Here is a 26,033-nt window from a genome sequence, read left to right as displayed (position 1 = left end):
CATTCAGACTGGATCTATTGATTTAAATTATTTGAGTTTTCTTCCAGCTCTTTGATGACGGAACATCACTAGATTTATACTGTAATGATTCACTCTTACAGTTTTCACCCTGGTTTTGTCTGTTGATTTGATTTGTTTGAATTGGTTTTCAGCTCTTTTGTGTTGGCAGTCGCGGGCGATCAATTTTGCTCATGCTCATGCTCTAAGTTCATTTTCAGCATTTCGATGATGGAACGTCTTCAGATTTATATTATAAGGGGGCTTATTACGGATGTCACATCACGGTGAAAAGTTGTCACTTGTCGTCACGGTGAAGTGATTCCCATTTGATTTGTACGGTAATCAAAGGCTCTTATTCTGAGTATCACTTTCTTATCACCGTGTAGTGACACCCGTAATAAGGCCCAATGATACACCATTTGGTTTTGGCTTCGGGCAAATCCAAGTATAATGCATGATAACACTGATTAATTTAACACCATGGTCGCATCACTTATCAAGGTGAATCCTGATCCAACGAACCCAACTTACTAACAAAATCTCCTTTTCTGTGTCTTTTGTTGGAAATTTCAGGGTTACATCTTCCTTATTGGGAGCTGAGGAGACATAGAGCTGCATCATATTGTATGTAAAATAATTATTATTTTCATTGCGGAATACCAGTTTTTTTATCCATATAAATGTATTTTCATTATTACGTATTTTAATGTTCTGATATATTTCATTTCTCCATTACATATGTTTACTATATATATAAATAAATACTGGGTTGGGAGGGAGCATCAGGGTATCATTTGACCTGAAACTGGACGATTGGAGTGGTATGACAACCGGAGTCTAGGAGGGAATAAACACTATCATTTTCTTTATCCTACCGATTCGATTGTGATGGTGTGAATTCTACTCCAACAGTTTCAGTGAGATTGACGCGCCCTTCTTAACAAACCATCCTGTAGGAAGCTTAATAAGTATTGCGAATTGCGTTATTCGATTTGTTGGATCGTATCGTTGGAAGGAGATTCTTAAATTCCCGTGGATTTCGCGTAAGTGTCTCTGCTTACGGGTCCACCCCACCGTTTTTGGCCCTTCATACAGCGATATTGTGAATTCAGATCGGTAGCTCAAATTGATCTTGCTATTAAGTGGAGCTGCATACAAGACAAGATCTTCGAAGGGATGGTGGCTACCTTACATACATACATACATAGCTGTCATAACGACTTTTTAATAATTATTGTAGCACTGCAAAAACTATTTCTGTTCGCCACGAGGGTGATGATGGATTTTTAATATTTGATTTTATAGTAGATTAATTAAAAAAAAAAGTAGTCTACAAAGGTTTGAGCCTCGCGCGCGTATTACGGATATAGAGGACTGAATTTAACATTTGATAAAAAAAAATGCAATTTTGAAGCTTATTTGAAAGATACCTTGAGTTAGTAGTAAGTTTTCTGGCAAATGTTAGGGGTTCGTGAGCATTCCTGACATTGCTGAAAATTATGATAGCATCAGATTGCGGGGTTACTAGTGTAATAGGATGCTTTGTTGATTGTTCATAAACTCTTGATTGCTTGTAATACTTATGAATATTTTAGGTGGACAAAAAGGCGAACTAAGAGGATGACGCCTGAGCTTTTCCACATTTATATCGCTGTGAAGCAACTGTAAACTTTAGAGGGAATCTATATCTGTAACTGAAACCAGTTCGATTTTGTTTGCCAACCTGGTTAAAATGTCATAATCAATTATCTTAAAGATAAATCGTCCAGCTCAAACCTTTGTACGGGTAAGAGGTGAGACCATCATCATCATCATCAAAATGACTTTATCTACAATGTTTCCATAGATCAAAACATAAAAAAGCAGAAAGCACAAAAATTATACAAAAAGGAAAGCACTAGCACTAATTTTCAACACTATCATAACATATGCAACCAACTCAACACAGCCATTAACACTGCACATGAAGAATATAATCAACAATCAATACGAAACTAACGATTTTAAATTGGCTCACTACTTGACTAGCCTATTGGTCCCAAGCAAACGATTAACGTACCCCATTCTAGTCAAAATTCTAGTACTACACAATGTTTGTTTTGATTCGCTATGAAAGTGTAGTAGACATCCCCAAATCTTGATATAGTACACGAATTTGCTACATCAGCAGAAACGTGTTGTACCAGCATACCACTTCATCAGAATTACAGTTTGACTTGTTAATCCGTAATATGACCGATTCACACGGTAAATACAGCATATAATTAAGCCAGGCTGCGAGGCTCTAATTTGCAAACGCAGCATAAGCTGTATATGCACTTTCCTTGTCTTTATATAACATTCACTCATTTACACTAGCGGACTCCAAACCTAAAACCTAATAATAAACACCCTGAGTTGAATCGTCAAAGTGTTCGGTAGTTTTATCCGAAAGTCGGAACGTATCATGGCTACCAGTGAACAGGCGTGCCTTCTTCGAAAATTCTTATAGTGTATCCTGTATTGTGATGTAAAGTACCCCGTGAAGTGACTGTTAAAAATGGGAAATAGAAAATCGTCAGCTGCAAAGGTGATAAAGATGTGACGATTATCGCCAACCAAGAAATGCACACCGTCTACCACGACGGACACGAAATCAAACTCTGGTTGATTTTAATCATCGTTGCTGTTCAGTTACTGTTGCTGTGTTACAAGTTTCTGCAGCGAAGAGAGCGCCGCCGTGCTTTCAAGTCAAGGCAAAATCTTGACAGAATAACAGATGCAGTGTGAACATTCGAAAGTTACGTTTTGTAAAGTTACGCTAAACATTCCTATAAAACAACGCGTTTTGATTCACGTGCAACAGTGCAAAAAAAAAACAAAAAAACTCAAGAAGTGAATTTAATGCAAATGATGGACACGAGAAATAATGCAAAAATTAAATTCCAAGTATGGTGAGCTGCCGTGATGAAATGTAGATAGCATTGCGCCAACGCAGATCGCAATACCTGACGGGCGAGTGCGCGGCCTTGGTAATATCACAAGAAATTGCACATCATTAGCCGACGGGCGAACGCATGCCCTCGGCCATACAACCCCAGCAAGGACGAAATACAAATGCGCGCAGCGATAATCCGAGATGTCCAGACGATAGCGGATGTGGATGCGGCAAGGAACAAAAATATGGTGATGTAAAACATTTTTTTTTTCAAAACGTTTTTTTAGTAACACAAAATTCTCGTTCTTTCGAATAATTTTGATAAATGGAATAAGAATAGATCAAATATAAGAAAGATTTACACATTTCCGAGTTGAATTCCATATTAATTAATTTCACAAAAGTGCCGAACAGACCTTACGGCAGGAAATTTTTAATACGTAAGAAGAATCAGGCTATAAATAATTATACATTAGTAAACGATCGACTCGCGCAAAACAAAACTCAGTTTACATCTACAGAACTCAATTTCTACATCAAAGCTGTTCGACAAAAATACAACGACATTTTGCTAATTGCGAACGAAAAACTTGCCAACGCAAAAGATCAGATTACAAGTTTACGAACAATAGCTCTAGTATTCTTATTTTATATCAAAATAAAAAGTAAACTAAGTAAAATGGCTTTTGCTTTTCTGGATGCAGTGACATTATTTCAAGATCTGGTAAATGCTGATTTTGCTACAGCAACTCGAGAAGCAAAGGCTGCAGCACAAGCCACTCTTACCCACTTCGTCAAAACGCGAATTACAGGCTTAGCCCGTCAAGTCATTGCTGAGCTCAATGACTTACAAGAAATTCTTGATGCCATCAAGAACCATTGTGGTTCAAAAGTGACATCAGACAACGTAGTAGCCAAACTGAAAGCGCTAAAACAAAAGGATTCAACAGAAACCTTTTGTAATAAAGTCGAAGAGCTAACCACTCAGCTAAGAACGTGTTACATTAAGGAAGAAATTCCGATGGCCAGAGCCAATACCACGGCAACAAAAGTAGGAATTGATACCCTTATTAGTGGTATCAAAAATACGGAAACAAAAACCATCTTAAAAGCTGGACAATTCAGCAAAATTTATGATGCCGTGCAGAAAGTAATGGAAAATGACTCCATTACTGATGCTGGTAACATCTCTACAAATGCGCAAATGTTTTGGGCCGGTAGAGGAAGCAAACCACGAGGTCGTGGTGGACCTTCGCATAGAGGTCGTGGTAATCAACATTATCATGCTAACGATATCGATATCAATTCATGAGTGGAAACTTCAACACACAACAATATTTCAACAGAGGCTGACAAAATAACCGCAACCCACACCAAAGAGGAAGTTGGAACCGAAGAGGTTCCTACACACCAAATATGTTTATGGCACATGCAAATGATGCCAATAACCAAACTCAACAATTGCAACACCAACCAATACAACAACAGTTGCAGCAACAATTTCATCCTCAACAACCAAATCCCCTAACAAATGTGCACCCTTTTTTTTGGAGTACGCCACGGGCAGCATACGCAATAAACGTTGCTGCCTCGAACTTTATAAATTTAACAGCTGATCTATTGGATACACCAATCGCATTTATGATAGATAGTGGTTCTGATATTTCAGTGATTAAATCTTACAAAATAAAACCAACCCAAAATTACTATCCTAGAGAAATATGTAATATTACAGGTATAGGAGCTAGCACAGTTAATTCAATTGGCTGTACCTACTCCAGTATCAATATTAATGGTATAAGTATTCCACAAAAATTTCATATAGTAAATACCGACTTGCCTATTCCTACTGAAGGAATATTGGGAAGAGACTTTTTAACAATTAACAAATGTAATATAGATTATGATAGCTGGTTATTAAATCTAAAAATTAATAATGAAAATGTAAGTATTCCAATTGAAAATAATATTGGTGGAAATTTAGTAATCCCACCAAGAAGTCAAGTTATAAAACAGTTAAATTACGGAAACTTAACAGAAGATAGTGTGGTAATTGCAAACGAAGTATACCCAGGTGTACTCTATGCAAATAGCATAGTAAATAAAAGCAATCCATATATGAAGATAATTAACACAACAGATGAAAATGTATATATACCAGTTAATTTCACTCCAGAATTTAAACCCTTGAGTAACTATGATGCTTTTCAAATCAACATGCATCAATCCACAATTGCCCATAGGAACAAAAAACTATTAGAGCAATTGAAATTGGATAACGTAACTCCAGACTACAGAACGGAACTTTTAAAACTATGTAGCAAATATAATGATGTATTTGCTCTTGATGAAGACAGTTTAACACACAATAATTTCTATAAACAGAAAACTTGTCTAAATGATGGAAATCCTGTTTATATACGGAATTATAGAACGCCTCATGCACAAAAAACAGAGGATCTTAATTCTTAATCACGTTAATAAAATGTTAAATGAAAACATTATTCAAAACTTTTATTCTCCATATAATTCTCCGATACTTCTAATACCGAAGAAGAATGTTGAAGGAGAGAAAAAATGGCGTTTAGTTGCTGATTTTCGACAACTAAACAAAAAGATTGACCTAAAGTTAGGGTTTCATCAAATTCCACTAAGCGAAGAAAGCAAAAAATACACTGCATTTTCCACTGAATCAAAACAGCTTCCAACGCATGTGCTTTCTTGTACATCGATGACATAATTGTCATTGGATGTTCTATTAAGCATCATTTGTATAACCTGGAAAAAGTATTTGAACGAATGAGAGCATTCAACCTTAAACTTAACACATCGAAATGTTGTTTCTTTAAGCACGAAGTGTTGTTTTTAGGACATCAAATTTCGCGTAATGGTATCCAACCAAACTAAAATTCACCACAATTGAAAACTATCCCGTACCAAAGAACAGCGATGAAGCGCGTAGGTTTGTTGCATTTTGCAACTATTATAGGCATTTCATTCCAAACTTTGCTCAAATCGCATTACCCTTAAATAAATTACAAAGGAAAAACACAACTTTTAAATGGGATTACGAGTGTCAAAATGCATTTGACCAACTAAAGCAATTATTATCACCCCGAATTCTGAAACTACCAGACTTTCAGAAACAATTTATACTTACAACGGATGCGTCCAAACAAGGTTGTGGAGCAGTTCTTGCACAAAAGCATGATGATGTTGACTTACCTATTGCATTCTCCAGTAGAGCGTTTACTAAAGGCGAGTCAAACAAGTCAACAATTGAACAAGAACTGACCGCCATACATTCGGCAGTGACGTATTTTCGTCCCTACTTATACGGTCGGAAATTTTTGATACGCACGGACCACCATCCGCTAGTGTATCTTTTCTCGATGAAAGATCCCTCATCTAAATTAACTAGGATGAGAGCGGACCTTGAGGATTATGATTTTTCCATAGAGTATATCAAAGAGAAATCCAATATAGTGTCAGATGCTTTATCTAGAATAAACATCGACACAGAATACTTGAAAGGCATGTATATAGTAACAAGATCGATGACAAAAAAGCAGATAAGTCCCCCAATTATCAATGTGCCCATACAGGAGTCTGTACAACTCCATGTAGTAGAAGCTATTAATAACTGTGAAGTCTTTGAATTGCCTAAGTTGTCTTTCAGCATAAATAGCCATAACAATTATGGCATGAATATATTTAATAAAAATTATACCAAGAAATTAGCACAAGTGCTAAATTTCGTATTAAGGGGAAGCTCACCGCTCCGAAAAAAATAATTACGTTTTGATTTTTCTAAAAATATTGGAAAAAGATATCAAAATTCTAAGAAAATCACATATTTTTTTAATTTTTCAAAGAAAATTCACGTGCAAAAACATTTTTTATAAGTCATTATGGCATAAAGTTGGACTCAAAAAACCACAAAACATCGACTTTTCGGTTTTGCTGAGAGTCCATTTTTTTTTTTCATGGTGAGATAGAAAAAAAAATTTTACATGTAATTTTTGACAAAAATCTAAGGAACAAACTTTTTTTTTTTTTTTTTAAATCTTTATTTTAGAGATTTTTAGCCTGAGGCTAGTTCATCTCTTAAAGGAACAAACTGATTTGCTTTGATTTTTGATATTTTTTCCCAATATTTTTAAAGAAATAAAAATGTACCGAAAATATTTTTTTTATTTTCGGGCTGGTAAGCTTCCCCTTAATTGATGGATCAAATAACAAATCAGCGCTTGATAAAGTTTTCAAATACATTGAATATGGGGCCCCTCATGAAAAAAATAAATTGCAAAAATTAGCGATCGCAAAAGAAGACTTCTTATTTCAACTAATTGATATAAATTCATTTAAAGAAGTAGGAAATAACATTCTAAGGAATGTTCAAATTATATTATATCATAAACCAAAATATATAGTTGATCCATTGGAAATCAACAACATTTTAAATCTTTATCATAATATCCCAACAGGCGGACACTTAGGTGTTAATCGCTTATACAAAAAAAATAAAATCACTCTATAGTTGGCCTAACATGAAAAAATCAATAATTGAATTCGTAAAAGCATGTACTTTATGTAAAATTAACAAACATTATCCAACTGTGAAAACAAAAGCTGTAGTAACAACCACACCCATCCAACCATTTGATGTCGTTTCTATCGATACCGTTGGACCCTTCTCCTTAACAGAACACGGGAACCGCTACGCTGTTTCCATGCAATGTGAATTTTCTAAATTTATAATTATGGTACCTATTCCAGATAAATCTGCCAGCACTATCGCACATGCAGTTCTAGAAAACTGTATTTTAAAATTTGGACCTATGAGGTTTATCAAAACCGATCAAGGTACAGAATATAAAGGTGTGTTTAATGAGATGTGTAACTTATTAAACGTAAACCGCACATGTGCTACTGCCTATCATCCCCAGACAATTGGCGCATTAGAAAGAAACCATAGATGCCTTAACGAGTATCTACGTATTTTTACTAATGACATACGCAATAATTGGGATGAATGGATGCCATTTTACTCTTTTCCTTATAATACAACACCCAACCTAGAGCACAATTATACACCGTTCGAATTAGTATTCGGTAGACCAATAAATAGATTCGAAATTACCAAAAACAGTCCACAAATTGATCCTTTATACAATCATGCTTCATACATAAAAGAATTGAAATATCGAATGCAAGTAGCTCATTATATAGTATCAGACGTAATTAATAAAAGCAAACACAAGCGAACAAGAGATATCAATCAAAATATTATTCCAACACCATTAAATGTAGGCGATACAGTGTACTTAAAACAAGAAAATAGAAATAAATTAGACCCAACATTTTCTGGACCATATACAATAGAAAATCTGGATGATTCTAATGCTTGTATAATTAATGAAAAAAATGACAGATTCAAAGTCCATAAATCCAGACTGTTAAAAATTTAAATACATAAGAAACAAAAATGTAGACATATTATTTACAACGGTAAGGAAAATGCGTATACGGTTTATACTTACTATATTGCGTTATTTTTCCAAAAAAGGAGGAGGTGTAGTAGACATCCCCAAATCTTGATACAGTACACGAATTTACTACATCAGCAGAAACGTGTCTTACCAGCATACCACTTCATCAGAATTACAGTTCGACTTGTTAATCCGTAATATGACCGATTCACACGGTAAATACAGCACATACTTAAGCTAGGCTGCAAGGCTCTAATTTGCAAACGCAGCATAAGCTGTATATGAACTTTCCTTGTCTTTATAAAACATTCACTCATTTACACTAGCGGACTCCAAACCTAAAACCTAATAATAAACACCCTGAGTTGAATCGTCAAAGCTTTCGGTAGTTTTATCCGAAAGTCCGAACGTATCATGGTCCTCAGGTCCAAACGTATCAAAAGTTTGACAGATAAAATGAGGGGTTATTGGATTTTCCTATGTTTCGAGGGGTGAATCGATTAGCTTGGGACTGAAGATAGTACCAGAGCTGAACCAAAAAGTTGAGCACGTTTCTTCGGGACCTACTAGTCTTAGAGTTACCTCTATGATATAATCGTAAAGTCGAAAATGAAGTTAAATCATGTCCTGAGAACTTTTTCAATTATGTAAAAACAGAATAGAAAAGTAATATTTTTCCGTTACAAACGCATTTTGATGGAAATGTAGGTGAAAATCCTCCTGACATCTGCAATCTCGTTGCAAATTTCTTTCAGGAAGTATACATAACATTTTCTGAAAAGACCGCGACCGCGACTTCTTTGCATTCATTCCCGAAGTCTCTAACTACATATCTGTCAATCAAATATGTCAACATAAAGTCCTCAATGAACTAAAAAGATTGGACGCATCTTAAGGACCAGGACCTGACGGAATTACTCCTGTATTCTCGAAGAATCTTTCGGAACAACTCACCCTTCCTTTAGAACGCCTTTTCAATATGTCTCTGAAAATGGGAAATTCCTTGAAATTTGGAAATCGTCTCATTTGGTGCCTATTTTCAAATCAGGCAAGAAATCTGACATCCGTAATTATCGTGAAATTGCCATTATCTCTTGCATCCCAAAATGTTTTGAATCAATCGTAAACGACAAAAAATTTCAGCAAGTAAAAAATCAAATTACAAACAAACAGCACGGCTTTTTTAAAGGTCGTTCAGTTACCTCTAATCTTCTTGAATATGTAACCTTAATTATTAACGCAATGGACAATGTCAAGCACGTGGAAGCTCTCTATACTGACTAGTAAAGCATTTGACCGAATCGACATAGGGTAGAGCGCTACTTCGTCGTAATAGCCCATTTCCGTTCTATCGATCAGAAAAGATCAATAATATCAATGATTTCACCGTGCACAAATCAATAATAGGTTTGTTCCGATGCGTTAGTTCATTGGCTACAACATAAATCCTATTAGAGCGCATTGTATGAATATTTACGCTCATTGTTCTCTAAACAAAAGAAGTGCTCCTAGCGAATCCCCTTTTTCTACGTTTATCCGTACGACGAAGAAAATCTACTGGCGTTTCAATGCGTTTGAACGGAATTGAAACTCGTAGGACGAATTTAGAATCAAGAAGCAGTGTTAGATTTTAAACAATATCTCAACAATGTGTGACTCTTTATCAAATCGTATGGTACGTATAGAAAGGTGAATAAATTTAGAAGTCATCTTCGACAGAAATATTCAATCTTTTGTTCAAATCCGTTAAAAAAGGGAGGTAAAACGCGGGTTGTACTTAGTAGGTCGGAAATTAGATCAAAAACCTTATGTTAGTAAAACATTGTAATCATTGTATATAATATACTTTTTCTTGACGAAATAAATAAATAAATAAATAAAAAAGTTATTTGCTTTTATCGGAGCGTATGCAAAAAAGTTTACCTCTCAAATAAATTACTCAACAAATAAAAAAACAATCTAGATTAAAATCAATACGCTACACTTAATAGTTTCATCGTAAATGGCCATGTCTCACTTTTTTTAATGTCGTCCCACTGTGAGTAGTGAGGAACAGTGCTAAATAGTAGATCAGTAGAATTCATGTGCACCAACCTCAAATACATCAGGGCAAATGAATTTATCATCACTCACAGCAGATAACGACGAATGTAGCCCGAACATGCAGAAGTAGCATCATCAATTAAAATGCATCTACTAATCATTCGTGTACATTTCCAATTATACATGCATATTCGATTTACTCTCTCCATTTCGGGTATTTCTCAAAACCAAAATGAATTTATTATTGAGTTGCGCTTAGCAGCGGTGTTCCTTTCAGTTCGGTTGTTTCCCGATGCCGGTTCCAACTGTATCTGAGCATCATTCAAACTTTGATCGCATAGCAAGATTAACCTGTTTACAACCAAGGCCAACTCGGACAGGATTCTTTGCATGGACACACACAAATTGCGTCGGTTAGTTTGTTAATTAACAGTTAACGATTAAGAAACTATAATAAAGATTCGAAAAATCTTTTCTGATAACCAAAAAACGCTAGGCAAGAGCGATTTTAAGAGTGGAATGAATTGTGAAGACCACTCTACCAATAGTGGTTGACCTTCAAAACACACGGCAAACAGTAAGAGAGGCTATACCACAATTGATCAAAATACTGGTCGCAGTGGAACTTCTTCTTCTTCGCACTTCAAGCTTATTGCTTATCGCATATTAGCTTATTGCGTGCTCTCAACTTATAGCGAATTTGTTTATTATCGGAACCAGTCCCAGTGTGAAACCGAACTTTTTGTCAGTGTGAACCTCAACCTGAGGTAGGTTTTTAAAACAAACGATCATATTGACGTTTGTCAGAAAACAAACAGAACCGATCTTGATACCCGACCCAGGTTAGAACTGAATTATAAACAAAATCGTTATTAGTGCTGATCTAGATGCACTTCTTAAGTTATTAAATGGGAGTTTTAATAACTGTGTGGCTAGTACAATCATACTCTATGCCCAGGGAAGTCGAGAAATTTTCCAACCCGGAAAATTCCTAGACCGGACCGGGAATCGAACCCAGCCACCTGCAGCATGGTCTTGCTTTGTGCTGCGCATTTACCGACTGAGCTAAGGGTTCTCCGTCGCTGTGGTTATTGTCCCCGAAAAGAAGCAAAAAATGAGTGGGAGCGGTAATAAAATTGCGCGTGTACACGGCCGATTATATCAACTCAAATTCGCAAAAACGGAGGTTACTCATAAACTGAGTAAAATTTTCGTCGATTTTCCTCAAAAGGTTTTATATGAGTTTTTGCGATTTTGAGTGAATAACCACTTAATTTTAAGTAGATCTCATCAGGCAATCGTTTTGGTGTCTCATTCCTTGATGGTTCATATATAATGAATCAGTGCGCAGAAGACATCAAGTCGATACACTTTTGAGGAGTCCAGTTTAAGTTGCAAATTACAATATATAAAGCTCAGATTTTGTCGTGTACAAGCTTTTTAACACTGAACCACTGCTAGTCAGATATGCAGTGCCCCGTCGGGATTAGTTTGCAAACGGATTGCCTTCGAGTAACAACCAATCATCGATCTCGGCTGCAGTGATCCGTGCTTTGGTTATCGCGGGTTCGTGAATTGATGGTATTAATTATGACGGATACAAGCAGATTCAAATACTTTTGCCTATTGATTGTTGTGTTTTGCAGCTCTGGTAAGTAACTAGAGCTTTTAAGTTACAATGTATGATAGATTTTTGTTTTGCTTTTCTACACTGTTTTTTCATCACATAACGATTAACATCCTTCATATTCTTAAATAATGACTACAACATTCAAATTAAATCGCAACTTTATTGGCCAATAAAATAACAAACACATCAATCGCAACGAAGCACGTTACAAACTGTTATTCCAAAGCCAGAATGATAATAACTGGGGAAACACAAGTCAAACGCATTTGCTATGCATTAGCCTTCAGCAATCTATTAAGTTAACACATTTCAAAGAATAATATTATACAATCACTTCAAAATTCTCATCCATATTCTAGGCTACTGTAAGCTCTACCCAATTAGCCCATTTCGAGATGAATTACAAACGTCGATGTTTCCGAACGAGCGACTTTCGCTGGACGGTAAGTTCATAAAGTCATGCCGCAAATACATATATACTCTTGCGCCAGTAAACCATGAAACATTTGCATTATCACACCACCAGATTGTCACTTGCGCTACTACAAATACGGCAAGCAAGGCCTGGTAGCTCCGGCCTTCGGGGAGCCGGCATATTTGAAGGAGTTTGCCCACATGGCCGCCATAGGATGGACCCTACCGAACGGCACCATCAGCTGGAAGTGTGGTGGTTCGCTGGTTTGGGATAATTACGTTCTCACCGCGGCGCACTGTGTCACAGATAAGTAGGGACCTCGAATTGTTCGCATTCCATAGCATTGAATAACACCCGCCGTATTCAATTCTAGTGGTAACGCTCCCGATGTGGCACGGTTCGGTGATATCAACATTTTCAGCGACGAGGATGATCAGTATGCTCAGCAACTGCGGATTGTGGACATTTTCCGACACCCGGAGCACAGGTTTTCCGCTACGTACAACGATATTGCACTGCTGAAGCTGGAAGCCAATGTGACGTGAGTGTGTACCGCCGTGGAAAGCTATAATGATTAAAATAATGTCACCATTTTCGGCTCTCTTCCACTACAGACTTCATCCCACGGTGGCCCCAGCATGCCTTTGGAAAGACGACGACGTTCGATTCCCTACCATGGAGGCGACTGGATGGGGAGACACTGGATTTGGTACTGGAAATCAATCTCCCAATCATTGCAGTTATAGTAAAACCATTGTCAATCCTCCATTTCAGTCCAGGAAAGAACCCCCTCGTTGTTGAAAGTGACACTGAAACCGATCAGCAATTCCGAGTGCAACAGAACATATGGCTTGGTAAACCGAAGACTACGCGAAGGCATCAAAGATCATCAGATATGCGCGGGAGACGAAAAGATGGATACCTGTCCAGTAATTGCCTCTATAGTTTTGCGAAAAATTCGATATTTTAAACACAGCTACTTTCAGGGAGATTCCGGTGGTCCTCTTCAAGTCAGGTTGCTTCACAATGCCAAAATGTCACCATTTTTGGTCGGCATAACTTCTTTCGGGACGGCTTGTGGAACGTCCACTCCTGGTGTGTACACGCGAGTTTCATCGTTTTACAGCTGGATCGAACAGACCATTCGCAGCCAGGAGAGCAACGTGTTTGGTAACTAGACTGACCATTGATGATGGGCATTGGGGTAAAATAAATAACTATCATTTTCGCCAGACTGGAGTTTGGATCCGATCACCTGCGCACTCCGGTATGTCCACCTGAGGGAGTATGAAGATGATATTATCGTTAGTAAGTCGAAAGATTACATATCACTTGATTCTACGAAAACACATATGACCTTCAACTCAGGAGAGCTCAACCATGTGGTACGTTATGTCAAAAAAAATATTGCTGCAAGTATTTTCAGTAAATTTGAAATAATGTTGGTAGGTTAAAATCGGTTGGAATAATCGGAGAATTCAACGGGATAACTGCAGTGGAACTCTGATCGCGGACGATACCGTTCTAACATTGGCTGAATGCACCTCGCATACCGGGTATGAGCTTAGGCATAGTTCCTTCTACAAATCAATCGTGTGATCATGTCCACATTCTAGAATTTCTGCAAATTACGTTGATTTGAACAATAACGAACGTATAGAGATTGCTGAAACCATCGTTCATCCAGCGTACCGAGAGCAGTCACTGTATAACAATATTGCTGTTCTAAAGCTAAAAAATAGAGTCAAGTTGTCCTCCGCTCTTACTCCGGCATGCATATGGCATTCACAGAGCATTCCTGACCCGCAGCTACAGGTCGCCGGGATTGGTCGTAGCGACATCAATTATATGAACAGCGGTGCAAAATTTGACTTAGTTTTCGGTTAGTACATAACATTAATGCATATTTCAATGATGACCAATATTTCAATACCCTCACCACCGCAGAACCCACAGAAAGGCTTCTACTACCGCGGGCCAGTGTCAACTCGGACCTAAACTGTACGATCCCGGTTGAATTCCAATCACGCCTTACACGTGGCATAGCCAACGAGCACCTCTGCGTTGGCAATCCACTGTTCTTAGTTCCCGGATCATGCCGCCTGGTCTACGGAGCTCCGATGCAACTGCCCATGTGGCGTAATGATCGTTTCTACACCTATGCCTACGGCTTGAACTCATTCGGACGAGATTGTGGTTTTGGCGAAGCTGCCGTATCGACAAGGCTGTTCTCCCACGTGGACTGGCTGAAAACGATTCTGCTTCCAAACTTCCGTGGAGACAGTGCGCTGCAATTCGTCAACCCCGATTGGAAGGAAAATGATTCCTGTGACAACGAGTATGATGAAGATTCACCTGGGATCTGTACGCACCACACAAAATGCCCCAAAGTTTGGGAAGACTTCAAAGCAAAAAGGATCGTACATTTCTGTTCATCGGCAAATGTTGTGTGCTGTCCAACTCAATTTATACAGAAAGAACGTCTGCAGGATGAGCTGGACACCTGTAGTACCCAATACGCTAGACTTCATCCACGGTATAACCGTGTCTACAAAAAATCAGCAGCTCCGGCGGCGCATATGGTAACGCTAACTGGAACATCGTCTTCTTGCTTGGGATCTCTCATCACAAAGCGGACTGTAGTTACAGCGGCCAGCTGCGTTAGATCGGACAACCCTAGGCAAGCATTACTGGCAGATGGTAGCAGTGTATCCGTTCAGAAAACTACCGTTCATCAAAAGTACGACGGAACCCGACCGGTGAATGATATCGCGCTGGTGGAATTGAATCGCCCCATTACGCCTAATGCTGCAGTTGTTCCAACGTGTGTTTGGGCGAATCTTACGCACACGCCTTTTCATTTGCGACTTTATCAAGGTAAGATTATTCCTTGTACAGTACACTCATAAAATAAATCACATAACCAGTGGAAAATATCCATGTGAATTTCACATAACTTTCACGTGATCCAATAATTGCTAATTACACCACTTAATCACATGAACGTTATGTGTCCAATGAAATCGATATGATTTCTCATATAGAATTTCTTATGCTATGTGATATTCAGATAACAATCATTATTTTTGTTATTGGAAAAATATTATGTGCGTTCCTAATAGAAATTAAGTGAAACCTTTTTTCAGTGTAGGGTAGTTCAAAACCAAGGTTTTTTTTTTTTTTTTTTAATAATTTGTTTATTTTTCCAGGCTCATTTGCTGTAGCTTTGCGGAGCCGATATTCATTGTTTAGATAACAAAATTACTTAAAACTAACGTTAGTAAAGCGGGGGCCGATTACTCGCGGCTATCTCGAGGTTAGGGGTAACAAATTGTAACAAATGGATGGCTGGGTAGGGATTGTGAACACAAGGTTTGGAGAGCAATGTGCTCTTGATCTCGAACTAGGCGACACTCTGATGAAAAAGACAAACATGGGGGTACACCGATGGGTAGCTAACAACTTGGGAGAACACAAGATGACACTAACTTCTAAATCCTCAAATCTATCCGTTTTAAAAACACATAAATTAAATTCAAATAGTCAAGGTCTCGGCTCGCCAAGACATCTCTAACGGGTATCGCGGGTTGTTTTCCTCGGGCCCTGAGGGATGTGGATAACTCAGATCTGGCAACACGGTGTAAGGTACACGACCAAACAACATGCTCGATATCGTGATAACCACTGCCACACGCACATAAATTGCTGCCTGAGAGCCCAATTCGATAGAAGTGCGAGTCTAACGAGCAGTGATTGGACATAAGCCTTGATATGACGCGTATAAAGTCGCGGCTCATGTCCAACCCTTTGAACCATGGTTTGTTCGACACCTGTGGGAGAATAGAATGTAACCATCTTCCCAATTCACCATCATTCCATTTTTGTTGCCAACTGATGAGGACTTGCTGGCGAGCAATGGAGAAAAATTCGTTGAAGGCGATTTGTCGCTCAAAAATATCGCCTTCCATAGCGCCCACCTTAGCCAATGAGTCCGCTTTCTCATTACCCGGAATTGAGCAATGAGATGGGACCCAAGCTAAGGTGATAGTATAGGAGCAGTTAGATAAAGCACTCAGTTTAGATCGTATTTCAGGCAGGAAATACGAGGAGTGCTTCATCGGCCTCATTGAACGAATAGCCTCCAATGAGCTAAGACTATCCGTAAAAATGAAATAATGGTCAGAAGGTAGTGAGGCAATTCGCTCTACTGCGTAAAATATAGCTGCGAGTTCCGCAACGTATACGGAGCATGGTTTCTGCAGTTTATAGGAGGCGCTATGAAATTGATTAAATACACCAAATCCAGTGGAAGCATTTATGGTTGACCCATCTGTGAAAAATCTTTTATCGTTACTTACATGGTGGTACTTGATTGCAAAAATTGAGGGAACAACCATCGACCGATGGTGATCTGGTATTCCATGGATTTCTTGCATCATGGTCAGATCAAAATTTACAGAGGAACTATAGAAGGCTTGGAAGCAATCACGATTGGAGATTAATGAAGAAGGACCAACCTCCAGCGTCATGTACTCATAGTACAAACTCATGAATCTTGTTTGAGGATTTTGGTCGAGCAGCTTCTCAAAGTGTTCTATTACCAAAGGATTCAATACTTCACAACGGATGAGGAACCGGAAAGACAGCTCAGCGAAACGATCTGTCAGTGGGAGAACACCCGCGAGTACTTCGAGGCTCATCGTATGCGTCGAGTGCATACAGCCAAGCGCGATTCGGAGGCAACGGTATTGAACTCGTTGCAGCTTCAAGATATGTGTTTTCGCCGCGGATTGAAAGCAGAAGCTACCGTACTCTAGAACCGACAAGATGGTTGTTCGATACAACCTGATAAGATCTTCCGGGTGTGCTCCCCACCAAGTTCCGGTAATTGTACGAAGAAAATTGATTCTTTGTTGGCATTTTTGTTTTAGATACGCAATATGTTTTCCCCATGTGCATTTGGAATCGAACCAGACACCTAAATACTTGAAAGATATACTTTGAGTGATTGTTCTACCCTTTAGTTGAAGCTGTAACTGTGCAGGATGATGCTTCCTAGAAAAAACAACCAACTCAGTTTTCTCCGGAGAGAATTCGATACCCAGCTTCATAGCCCAAGTAGACAAATTGTCTAAGGTATCTTGCAATGGACCTTGCAGGTCCGGTGCACTTGGCCCTATAACGGACACAACGCCGTCATCTGCAAGCTGCCTTAGCGAGCAATTTTCATCAAGACAACCATCAATGTCTTTAACGTAAAAATTATAAAGAAGGGGGCTTAAACATGAGCCCTGGGGGAGACCCATGTAACTAATTCGTGAAGTTGTCGAGTTTCCATGAGAAAAGCTCATATATTTCTCAGACAACAAGTTGCTCAAATAGTTGTTCATAATTGGTGAAAGCCCACTATCGTGGAGTTTATCCGAAAGGACATCGATACAAACAGAATCAAAAGCCCCCTTAATGTCCAAGTAAACTGAACCCATTTGCTGTTTTTGCGCATAGGCCAGTTGAATTTCAGTTGAAAGCAACGCAAGACAGTCGCTCGTTCCTTTGCCTCTCCGAAATCCAAATTGCGTATCTGAAAGTAAACCATTCGACTCGACCCATTTGTCTAGACGAAAAAGAATCATTTTCTCCAACAATTTCCGTATACAGGACAGCATCGCGATGGGACGGTACGAGTTATAATCCGACGCGGGTTTACCGGGTTTTCGAATGGCGATAACTCTTACTTGCCTCCAATCATCCGGAACAATGTTGTGCTCCAGAAATTGATTGAATAAGTTCAACAAGCGTCTCTTCGCGACGTCTGGGAGATTTTTGAGCAAGTTGAACTTGATTCTATCCATTCCTGGAGCTGAGTTGTTACATGAGAGGAGAGCAAGTGAGAATTCCACCATCGAAAACGGAGAATCTATTTCGTTACTACCCGACGGACTATCACGAACGTTGGTTTGAACCGACACCGAATCCGGGCAAACTTTCTGCGCGAAGCTGAATATCCAACTGTCTGAGTACTCCTTGTCTTCGTTGACCGGTGATGACGCGTTGCGCATTCTCCTGCCGACATTCCAGAGTGTTCTCATCGAAGTCTCTCTCGACAAACCATCGACGAACCGACGCCAGTAACCGCGTTTTTTGGCTTTAATCAAGCTCTTAAAAGTTTTCTCGAGGTCGGTGTACCGCTCGAAATCCTCGACCTTACCGTGTTTGCGGAAGCGTTTAAACGCGGCGGACTTCTCGCTGTTCGCGTCGGTGCAATCCTTATCCCACCACGGAGTGAGAGGTCGTTTGCGAACGAAAACACCCGGAACGCGTTTCGTCTGTGCTTGAAGAGCGCAGTCAACGATAAGTCGCGATAAAAAGGAGTACTCATCCAGCGGAGGGAGTATGTCAACCGAATCAGTACCACCGAGAACCGCGGACGCAAATTTTTGCCAGTCGATGTTTTTCGTGAGGTCGTACGCGATGTCAACCGAGCGAGTGGAAGATGAACCATTGGTAATAGAAATTTTGATTGGCAAGTGGTCACTACCGTAGGGATCTTGAATTACTTTCCACGAGCAATCCAACGATAGTGAACTCGAACTGAGGGAGAGGTCTAATCTACTTTCTCTTGCTGGAGGTTTGGCCACTCGTGTTACTTCCCCAGTGTTTAGAATTGTCATATTGAAGTTATCGCAAAGGTCGTATATCAGGGTTGAGCGGTTGTCATCGTACAGTTCCCCCCAGCCTGTACCGTGGGAGTTAAAATCTCCTAATATCAACCGAGGCTCAGATAAAGCTGAGCAGATATCTGAGAGACCTTGGCGAGAAATCGCAGTTCTTGGAGGAAGATATACTGAGGCAATACTGAGGCTTTTACCTCGAATATTTACCTGACATGCGACAACTTCAATGCCTGTCACGGAAGGCAGATCGATTCTATGAAAGGAATGGAGCTTATGAATCCCGAGAAGCACCCCTCCATACGAATCTGCTCGATCAAGGCGAATAATGTTAAAATCGTGGAAAGGGAGATCGGTGTCTGAAGAAAGCCATGTTTCACAAAGAGCAAATGCATCACAAAGTGAGTTGTGAACTAAAAATTTGAATGTGTCAAGTTTCGGTATAAGACTTCTACAGTTCCACTGAAGAACAGAGATCATATCCCCGACCTCATTCGGAAAATTATCCATCAAAGGATATGATCGATGCAAGGAAGGACCACCTAGAAGCTAGTTGCTTCAAAAGAGTTTTCACGAATGGAAGCACTAAATTAATAATGTTCCGAGTTGAGTCAGAGACGTTGAATATATTGAAGATGCTCTCCACAATTTCAGAAAACGTGAACATGGCATCATGTTCTTGCTGATTATTCAGCTGTTTTTCTGGCTGAAAAACTGGGATATCTGGGGTTTTAGATGATCCCGGAAGTGGCGGAAAGTCCTTGTTAAAATTACAAGATTTAAATCCCGGTGGTGGGGGTTTCGGTACATTTCCGCTACCTCTTAAATTTGTCAAGGTAGGTTGGTAGTCCATACGAGAGGCCTTACGAGGTTTTTGGGTGACGTTTATTTTGGACCGCTTCCTCGTGTTGCCATTAAAGACAAAAGGACTACTCTCACCCACCTCTGAGTCAGAGCCCTGATCATCATCTGGCAGGAGGTGGAATGTGTTGTTGCTTTTTGGGGTGGTTTGGGAAGATGAAGCGGTCGTTTTTAAAATTTCTGCTAACGAGCGCTTAGAGCGAGCTTGCAAAGACCGCTTTAGTTTTTCTCCCTGCTGTTTGTACTTCGGGCAATCACTCAGAGCATGCGGAGCATCCTTACAGTAAACGCATTTTGGGCTAGCATGACAAGGGCCCTCCGTATGCTCCTCCCCACATTGATCGCACCGCGGTTTGTTGGAACAAAAGTCCGCGGTGTGACCTAGTTGTTTGCATTTCAAGCAATTCATTACCCTCGGTACAAACAAGCGTACAGGTAGTCGAACCTTCCCAATTGTGACGTAGTCAGGTAATGCCGATCCTGAAAAGGTCACACGAAACGAATCTGAGAGGGTATACTTTTTTTTTGTGCCTATGTGCGACACTGACTGCAGTTGAATGCAGTCCAGTATCTTGACTTTCGGGAGGGCACGGTTTTTGAAAATGCCGAAAGATTCGACTTGCAGGAAATCCTCACAAGTCAGACTCGATTCGGTGACCACTCCTTCAATTTCTACGTCACAACTGGGGACGTAGACTCGATATTCGATCGAAAAAAGCTCACAGGCAACAATCCGGTTTGCCTGTTTCAGGTCATCAACGGTAACGCGCAGTTTGTTTGACGTTACCTTAAAGATATCGGTTACGGCCGAAAAATGTTTTGTCAGATCCTTCGAAATCCGAGAAATATTCAAAGGTTTTTGTTTGGGCCGGAAAAAAACAACCCACGGACCTTTTGAGTCGCTTGGGTAAGCTTTATGGCGGGGGGTCGCAGAAATTTTTAAGGGAACGGTTGGAGTAGGGGGAACAGGTGGACGAGGGGGCGATGGTGGAGAAGGGGGGGCAGGGGGTGAAGGAGGTTGTTGTTTAGACATCACCTTTGGGTAAGCTCCAGTGCTCGTTTTGGGGTCCGAAGTAGAATCCCCTGAGGTATCCATTTCCTCTTCAGTGAGAAGCAGATTTTCGAATGATGGAGATTTAACAGACTCATCATCGGAGATATCTGCTAGCGAAATACCCCCGCCATCATTGGTTTCATCCATTGCGGGGTCTTAAGTACCTCCGCAACAGATTTCGACATAAAAAAGGAAATATATATATATATATATTTATATATATATATATATATGCGTTGAGAAAAAAAAATAATAAATAAAAAAAAAATAAGAAAAAAAATAAACTTATCCAAAAAATATAACGGTAAAAATAATACTTAATCCAACAAAGCAAAAAAAAAAAAAAAAAAACTTTAAAATGGAAAAAATAATGCCAGGAAAGTTAATCAACACTATAGGGGGATTAATCAACTTGCAAAAAAAAAAAAAAACAGTAAATGAAAAAAAAGAGAAAAAAAAAAATGAAAATTTTTTCAGGAAAAAACAAAAAGGTGTCAGAAAAGTTAATCAACACTGTATGGAGATTAATCAGGTTGCGGAGAACGGAAGATAACCGTTTGTTACTTAACTCTCCACACAAGCGCACGGAGTGTGGCTGATGACGATGATCTATCCTGATGTGAGAATGATGGTGATGATCGTTCTATTGTTGCCCTCGAGTGTTTGCAACAAAGCACCGGCTGGCTAGCCGGCTGGTGAACTCGATGACCTTGAGTTTGCCGTTTCGTGATGCGATGAAACTTGTTGGTTAGAGATGTACAGCTCATCTGCCGGACTCGGCCGGAAATGACTGCTTCCTTTCTCGAACGATTGAGCGGCAATTACAATTCCGCGATGCTCACTGCACTGTTGTATACTACAACACCACTCAGTATGAAAGCGGATTGAAAAAAAAAAACCTCAATAGGGGAAAAAAACTAGTACCGATTACGGAGTGCAAGCAATACTTGACCGAAACAGTCGAGCGTTCGATGTGGAATGAAAACCAAGGTTGCAAAGACTCATTTCAGCTAAAACAATGTTTTTCTAAATTATGAAATAATTAGATGCCATGATCAAATTTTGAATTGGTAGGATACAAGAAGAGGTTGCAAAGAATGTGTTTGACATATTAAACCAGTTTATTTCACTTCATGAGAGTCACAGTCAGCGATTTTTCACAAACTCACTCACTCACTCACTCACTCACTCAGCGATCAGCAAATTGCTGATTGTGACTCATAGAAAGCAAAATTTACAGGTTTTATGTTTCCAACGCATACTTTGTAACCTCTTCTTGTAAGTTACAAGTAAAACATGCCATCATACCATCTTTTGGTTTTATTATTCCGAAAAACATTATTTTAGCTGAAATGAGTCTTTGCAACCTTGTTCAAAACATCGATTTTGCTCCACGAAGCTGTGATCATTCTCTCACCATTTGAGCTTATTTGGATGAGAGCTCATAGCTCATGGGAATTGATATGTGAAAAGTGAACTTTTTGTTCTCATCATCCTATCCCATTGCCATAACGATTTACGGGAAAGCTTGCTATCGGTTCTTATGTGAAACTTTATCAGCTACAACTTTGCTACCACATTTTTACTAGGCTGCAAGGTAATTAGTTATAAAGTGATTTCAAAGCTTACATCTTTCTGAGATAAATCGACTGCTTTCAGGGCAACACTGTATCATTCACTTATGACATAGAGCTTTTTGCCGTTTAACCGGTGCACACTACTGCACCATAGAGGTAACTCTAAGACTAGAAGGTCCCGAAGAAACGTGCTCAATTTTTTGGCTCAGCTCTGGTACTAACTTCGGTCCCAAGCTAATCGATGCACCCCTCGAAATATAGTAAAATCCACGAACCCCTCATTTTATCTGTTAAACTTTCATAGCGAATCAAAACAAACATTGTGCAGTACTAGAATTTTGAATAGAATAGGTTACGTTAATGGATTTGCTTGGCACCAATAGGCTAGTCAAGTAGTGAGCCAATTTCGAATCGACAGTTTCGTATTGATTGTTGTAGTAAATACATATTTGGCGTTCGATGGCTGTAAATTAAACCCACCGTCTTCGGTTTGATGATACCGTGCCATAAGTGATTAAGCAAGAGAAAGTCTCTTTAATAAAGAAAGAAAAGATAAGATGATAAAGCTATTGAATTCAGGATAATTATAGAGATTATTGATGTTTAACGCACGCACACTAGCGGGTATATCGCCCGACGTTGACGAATCCATTGCATCCATCGAAGATAGGCTGACTAATCTCGGTGCGTTTGATGCTCGATCTTCAAATTCTCGAAAACTGATCTGGCTGGATGGCTTGCTTGGGACACTTTGATCTCACACTCAAAGTTTTTGGTCATCTAATTTTATGTATATATATAGTCTTTGATTTAAACAATTATTGGCCAGACATCTCCACTGACTGTATGCCATACTAAGCAGCTGTACTCTATTTCGTACAATGTGTTGTCGATACAAATAAATGAAAATTTTGTCATTCTTCCAGACAACCCTGATCGGCCACCCCAGATGGTACCGATGTACAACACCGACTGCCAGCGGGACTACAAACGAAAGATCAGCCTCCATGAGCTGTGCGCTGACCAAATCGACCTGGATGCATCCGGCAGCTGTTATACGGTAGGCGATCAACTAATGTGGTTCAATGCCGATGATACTGAGCTGAACGGTAACACTACCATGACACCGCACCTTGTCGGATTCTACAGCTACGGAGAACAATGTTCCAACGGCAATCCAGGGGTTTTCACCAGAATTGCCTCGTTCGTGGAATGGATTCGGGAAAATATGTAATTAACATTTCGTATATAATACGCGATTACTTAATTAGAACGTTGACAGCTTAGGAATAAAATAAAATTATATGTAACTAACGATTGAAAAATCAATTAATAATTGGTAATATCTGGGTCTCAGATAGCACGGTATTGTTATCTTGCAAGCTGTCATTTCAGCATGGATGTGCTAGGTTACGTTGGTCGACGAAGCTCAGTTTGTTCCTTAGGTGAAGGGCAAAGTGACTAAAAACACGGCGGATAACGATGGTAAAATCGGTAAAATCCAATCTTCAATTCTAGACACTGATCAATTTCTAAATTTGAAATGCCCGTAACTGTCGTTGGACTATGATTCAGTTATTTTATCCTTAGCTCAGTCAATTAAGACGTAGCTTTGAAATAAGGCAATGCTTGAAGCGACTGGGTTCGATTCCCCAATCGGTCTGCATCCTTCAAATGTCGGCTCTCTTTTAGGCTGCTGAATTTTGTTTAAAGAGCGATGACGACAGCCTATAAGGCATAAATATGTTCGGCATACGGACGCCAAGCATACAAAAGGCAATATCTAGAAATATAGCACATAAGCATTCTTTCGTTTATAATGGTTATGGTAAATTCTGATTTTTTAGAAGGCTTATTATTATTCAAAGAGTGCCACCAAAATAAATGTAATAGCCTATGTTGGCAAGTTGATTAATTTTGGTTTCCTCCCTAGATAAACTACTTATTTTACTATTGAGCTTTGTTTCAAATTAGTTATTTTACCGCACGTATCAATCATTTCAAAATTTCGCGACCGTGCCGAACAAATTCTAAACTACATAAGCTTAAAAAAAAACTTTTTGCGAATCACTTATGCGTAAGCTCCGTAGACGTAGGCGCGTTGAATCCGGTAACAACGAATAGTTAAACATGCATCAATACCACATAAAGAAAGATCGATTTTACAGTCACGTAGGGTTGAATTCATAGATTAACATTGAATGCTGTTTACTTGCTGTACTTGAACAAAAAGAAATAAGTTAACTCAAATGCTTTAACCGCGTATATCAGAGATTTCGCGTATTGAAAGAATAATATATTAATCGAGTAAAATAAACTCAGGGGAAAACAATACCTACACAAGATTAAAAGTTATTAATTGTCACATACCTCTAATTTCACTAATTTCCTAAACTATTCCACTCATTGTTAATCAGCTTAATGCTACTGGTCTGCATGCGTTTTCTTATTGATGTTCAAGACTAAATTGGAAGATTTGTTCTACAACTTTAAAGGCTAGTAGCCTCCCTAAGCGGACCCCCCGCACTCGAACTCTTTTGTTAATCTCTTTAATGTCATGAGACTGTCTGAATTTTCTTTTTTAAGTTCATTTGATGATTATGATATCTCATTAGTATAGTTTAATAAATTATTGAAATCTCTAATTCACCTAATCAATCATAACCCATGCTTTATTAAGTACCCGCACTTGTGCTTGTAATCTAAAATTAAACGTGTTTCAAGTACTTTTGATTTTGACCTATACCTCTTTATTATATTTTAGTTCGACCCAGGTAACACCTTCATGCAGAGCGTAACATTATTAACTGTTTAGGCTGAGTGTGAAATCACTGCTCTATTCAATTCATTACTCTATCCAGACCGTATGTACCAAACGGTAAAGGATGAGGCAATGAAAGAACCAACAAAAACATTCAGTCTCTCACGAACAGGCGACGTACACCGCTTGCCTTCGCTCACACAGCATGTAATAAGGTGATCCAAGAGACGTTTCTCAGTGGAACTGACAGCTAGAAATCAAGAGTGTGTGAGTGATCTGGTATTAATGGTGCTGAATGTAAACATAAACAAAGCAGAAATTCATATGAGAGTGAACTGTCAGTTCTACTGTGATCTGTCAAAATTTCTTGGTAAACAAAAAAGTCAGCTGATTGCAACTGTCTCGTGGACAGCCTTATTGAGGCATTTTTCCATAGAAAATGTACGCTCAGTTATTCAAAACAAGGTTTGGGTACCATCACGGAAAAATAAACGTGCTGACTGAGCTACTGACTGAGTGCTCTGCTGTCAGTGACTCGTTTACTTCCCACCCATTCAGACTCTCACAAGGCAGTGAATGATGAGGCGGATGGCTGTTCCTATTCATATGAAA

General features: G+C 39.1%; 1 protein-coding gene across 1 annotated transcript; it reads left to right on the top strand.

Annotated features, from left to right (window-relative positions):
- The first annotated feature begins 11,895 nt into the window (after positions 1-11,895).
- On the top strand, positions 11,896-24,979 carry LOC135701937 (uncharacterized). The gene is made up of 12 exons (XM_065222891.1): positions 11,896-12,103; positions 12,442-12,525; positions 12,609-12,807; positions 12,871-13,038; positions 13,112-13,206; positions 13,272-13,426; positions 13,484-13,667; positions 13,731-13,882; positions 13,947-14,053; positions 14,114-14,379; positions 14,445-15,374; positions 23,587-24,979. Exons 1-12 carry the CDS (start codon positions 12,031-12,033, stop codon positions 23,892-23,894), a joined length of 2,721 nt encoding a protein of 906 aa, XP_065078963.1. The 5' UTR covers positions 11,896-12,030; the 3' UTR covers positions 23,895-24,979.
- The last annotated feature ends 1,054 nt before the right edge of the window (positions 24,980-26,033 follow it).

Source organism: Ochlerotatus camptorhynchus, unplaced genomic scaffold (genome assembly GCF_037179485.1).
Source record: "Ochlerotatus camptorhynchus isolate MF236.1 unplaced genomic scaffold, CSIRO-AGI_Acam_v1.1 ptg000015l, whole genome shotgun sequence".
Classification (NCBI taxonomy): domain Eukaryota; kingdom Metazoa; phylum Arthropoda; class Insecta; order Diptera; family Culicidae; genus Ochlerotatus; species Ochlerotatus camptorhynchus.
The sequence above is the reverse complement of the archived record's forward strand: the minus strand, read 5'-3'. Positions and strand labels throughout refer to the sequence as shown.

Bases quoted from the DNA above. Each gene is read 5' to 3' on its own strand.
- LOC135701937 (XM_065222891.1), top strand. From the start codon at position 12,031: ATGGTATTAATTATGACGGATACAAGCAGATTCAAATACTTTTGCCTA. The intron at 13,207-13,271 runs GTACTGGAAATC...CCTCCATTTCAG, and splicing joins ATGGGGAGACACTGGATTTG to TCCAGGAAAGAACCCCCTCG. The intron at 13,427-13,483 runs GTAATTGCCTCT...AGCTACTTTCAG, and splicing joins AAAAGATGGATACCTGTCCA to GGAGATTCCGGTGGTCCTCT.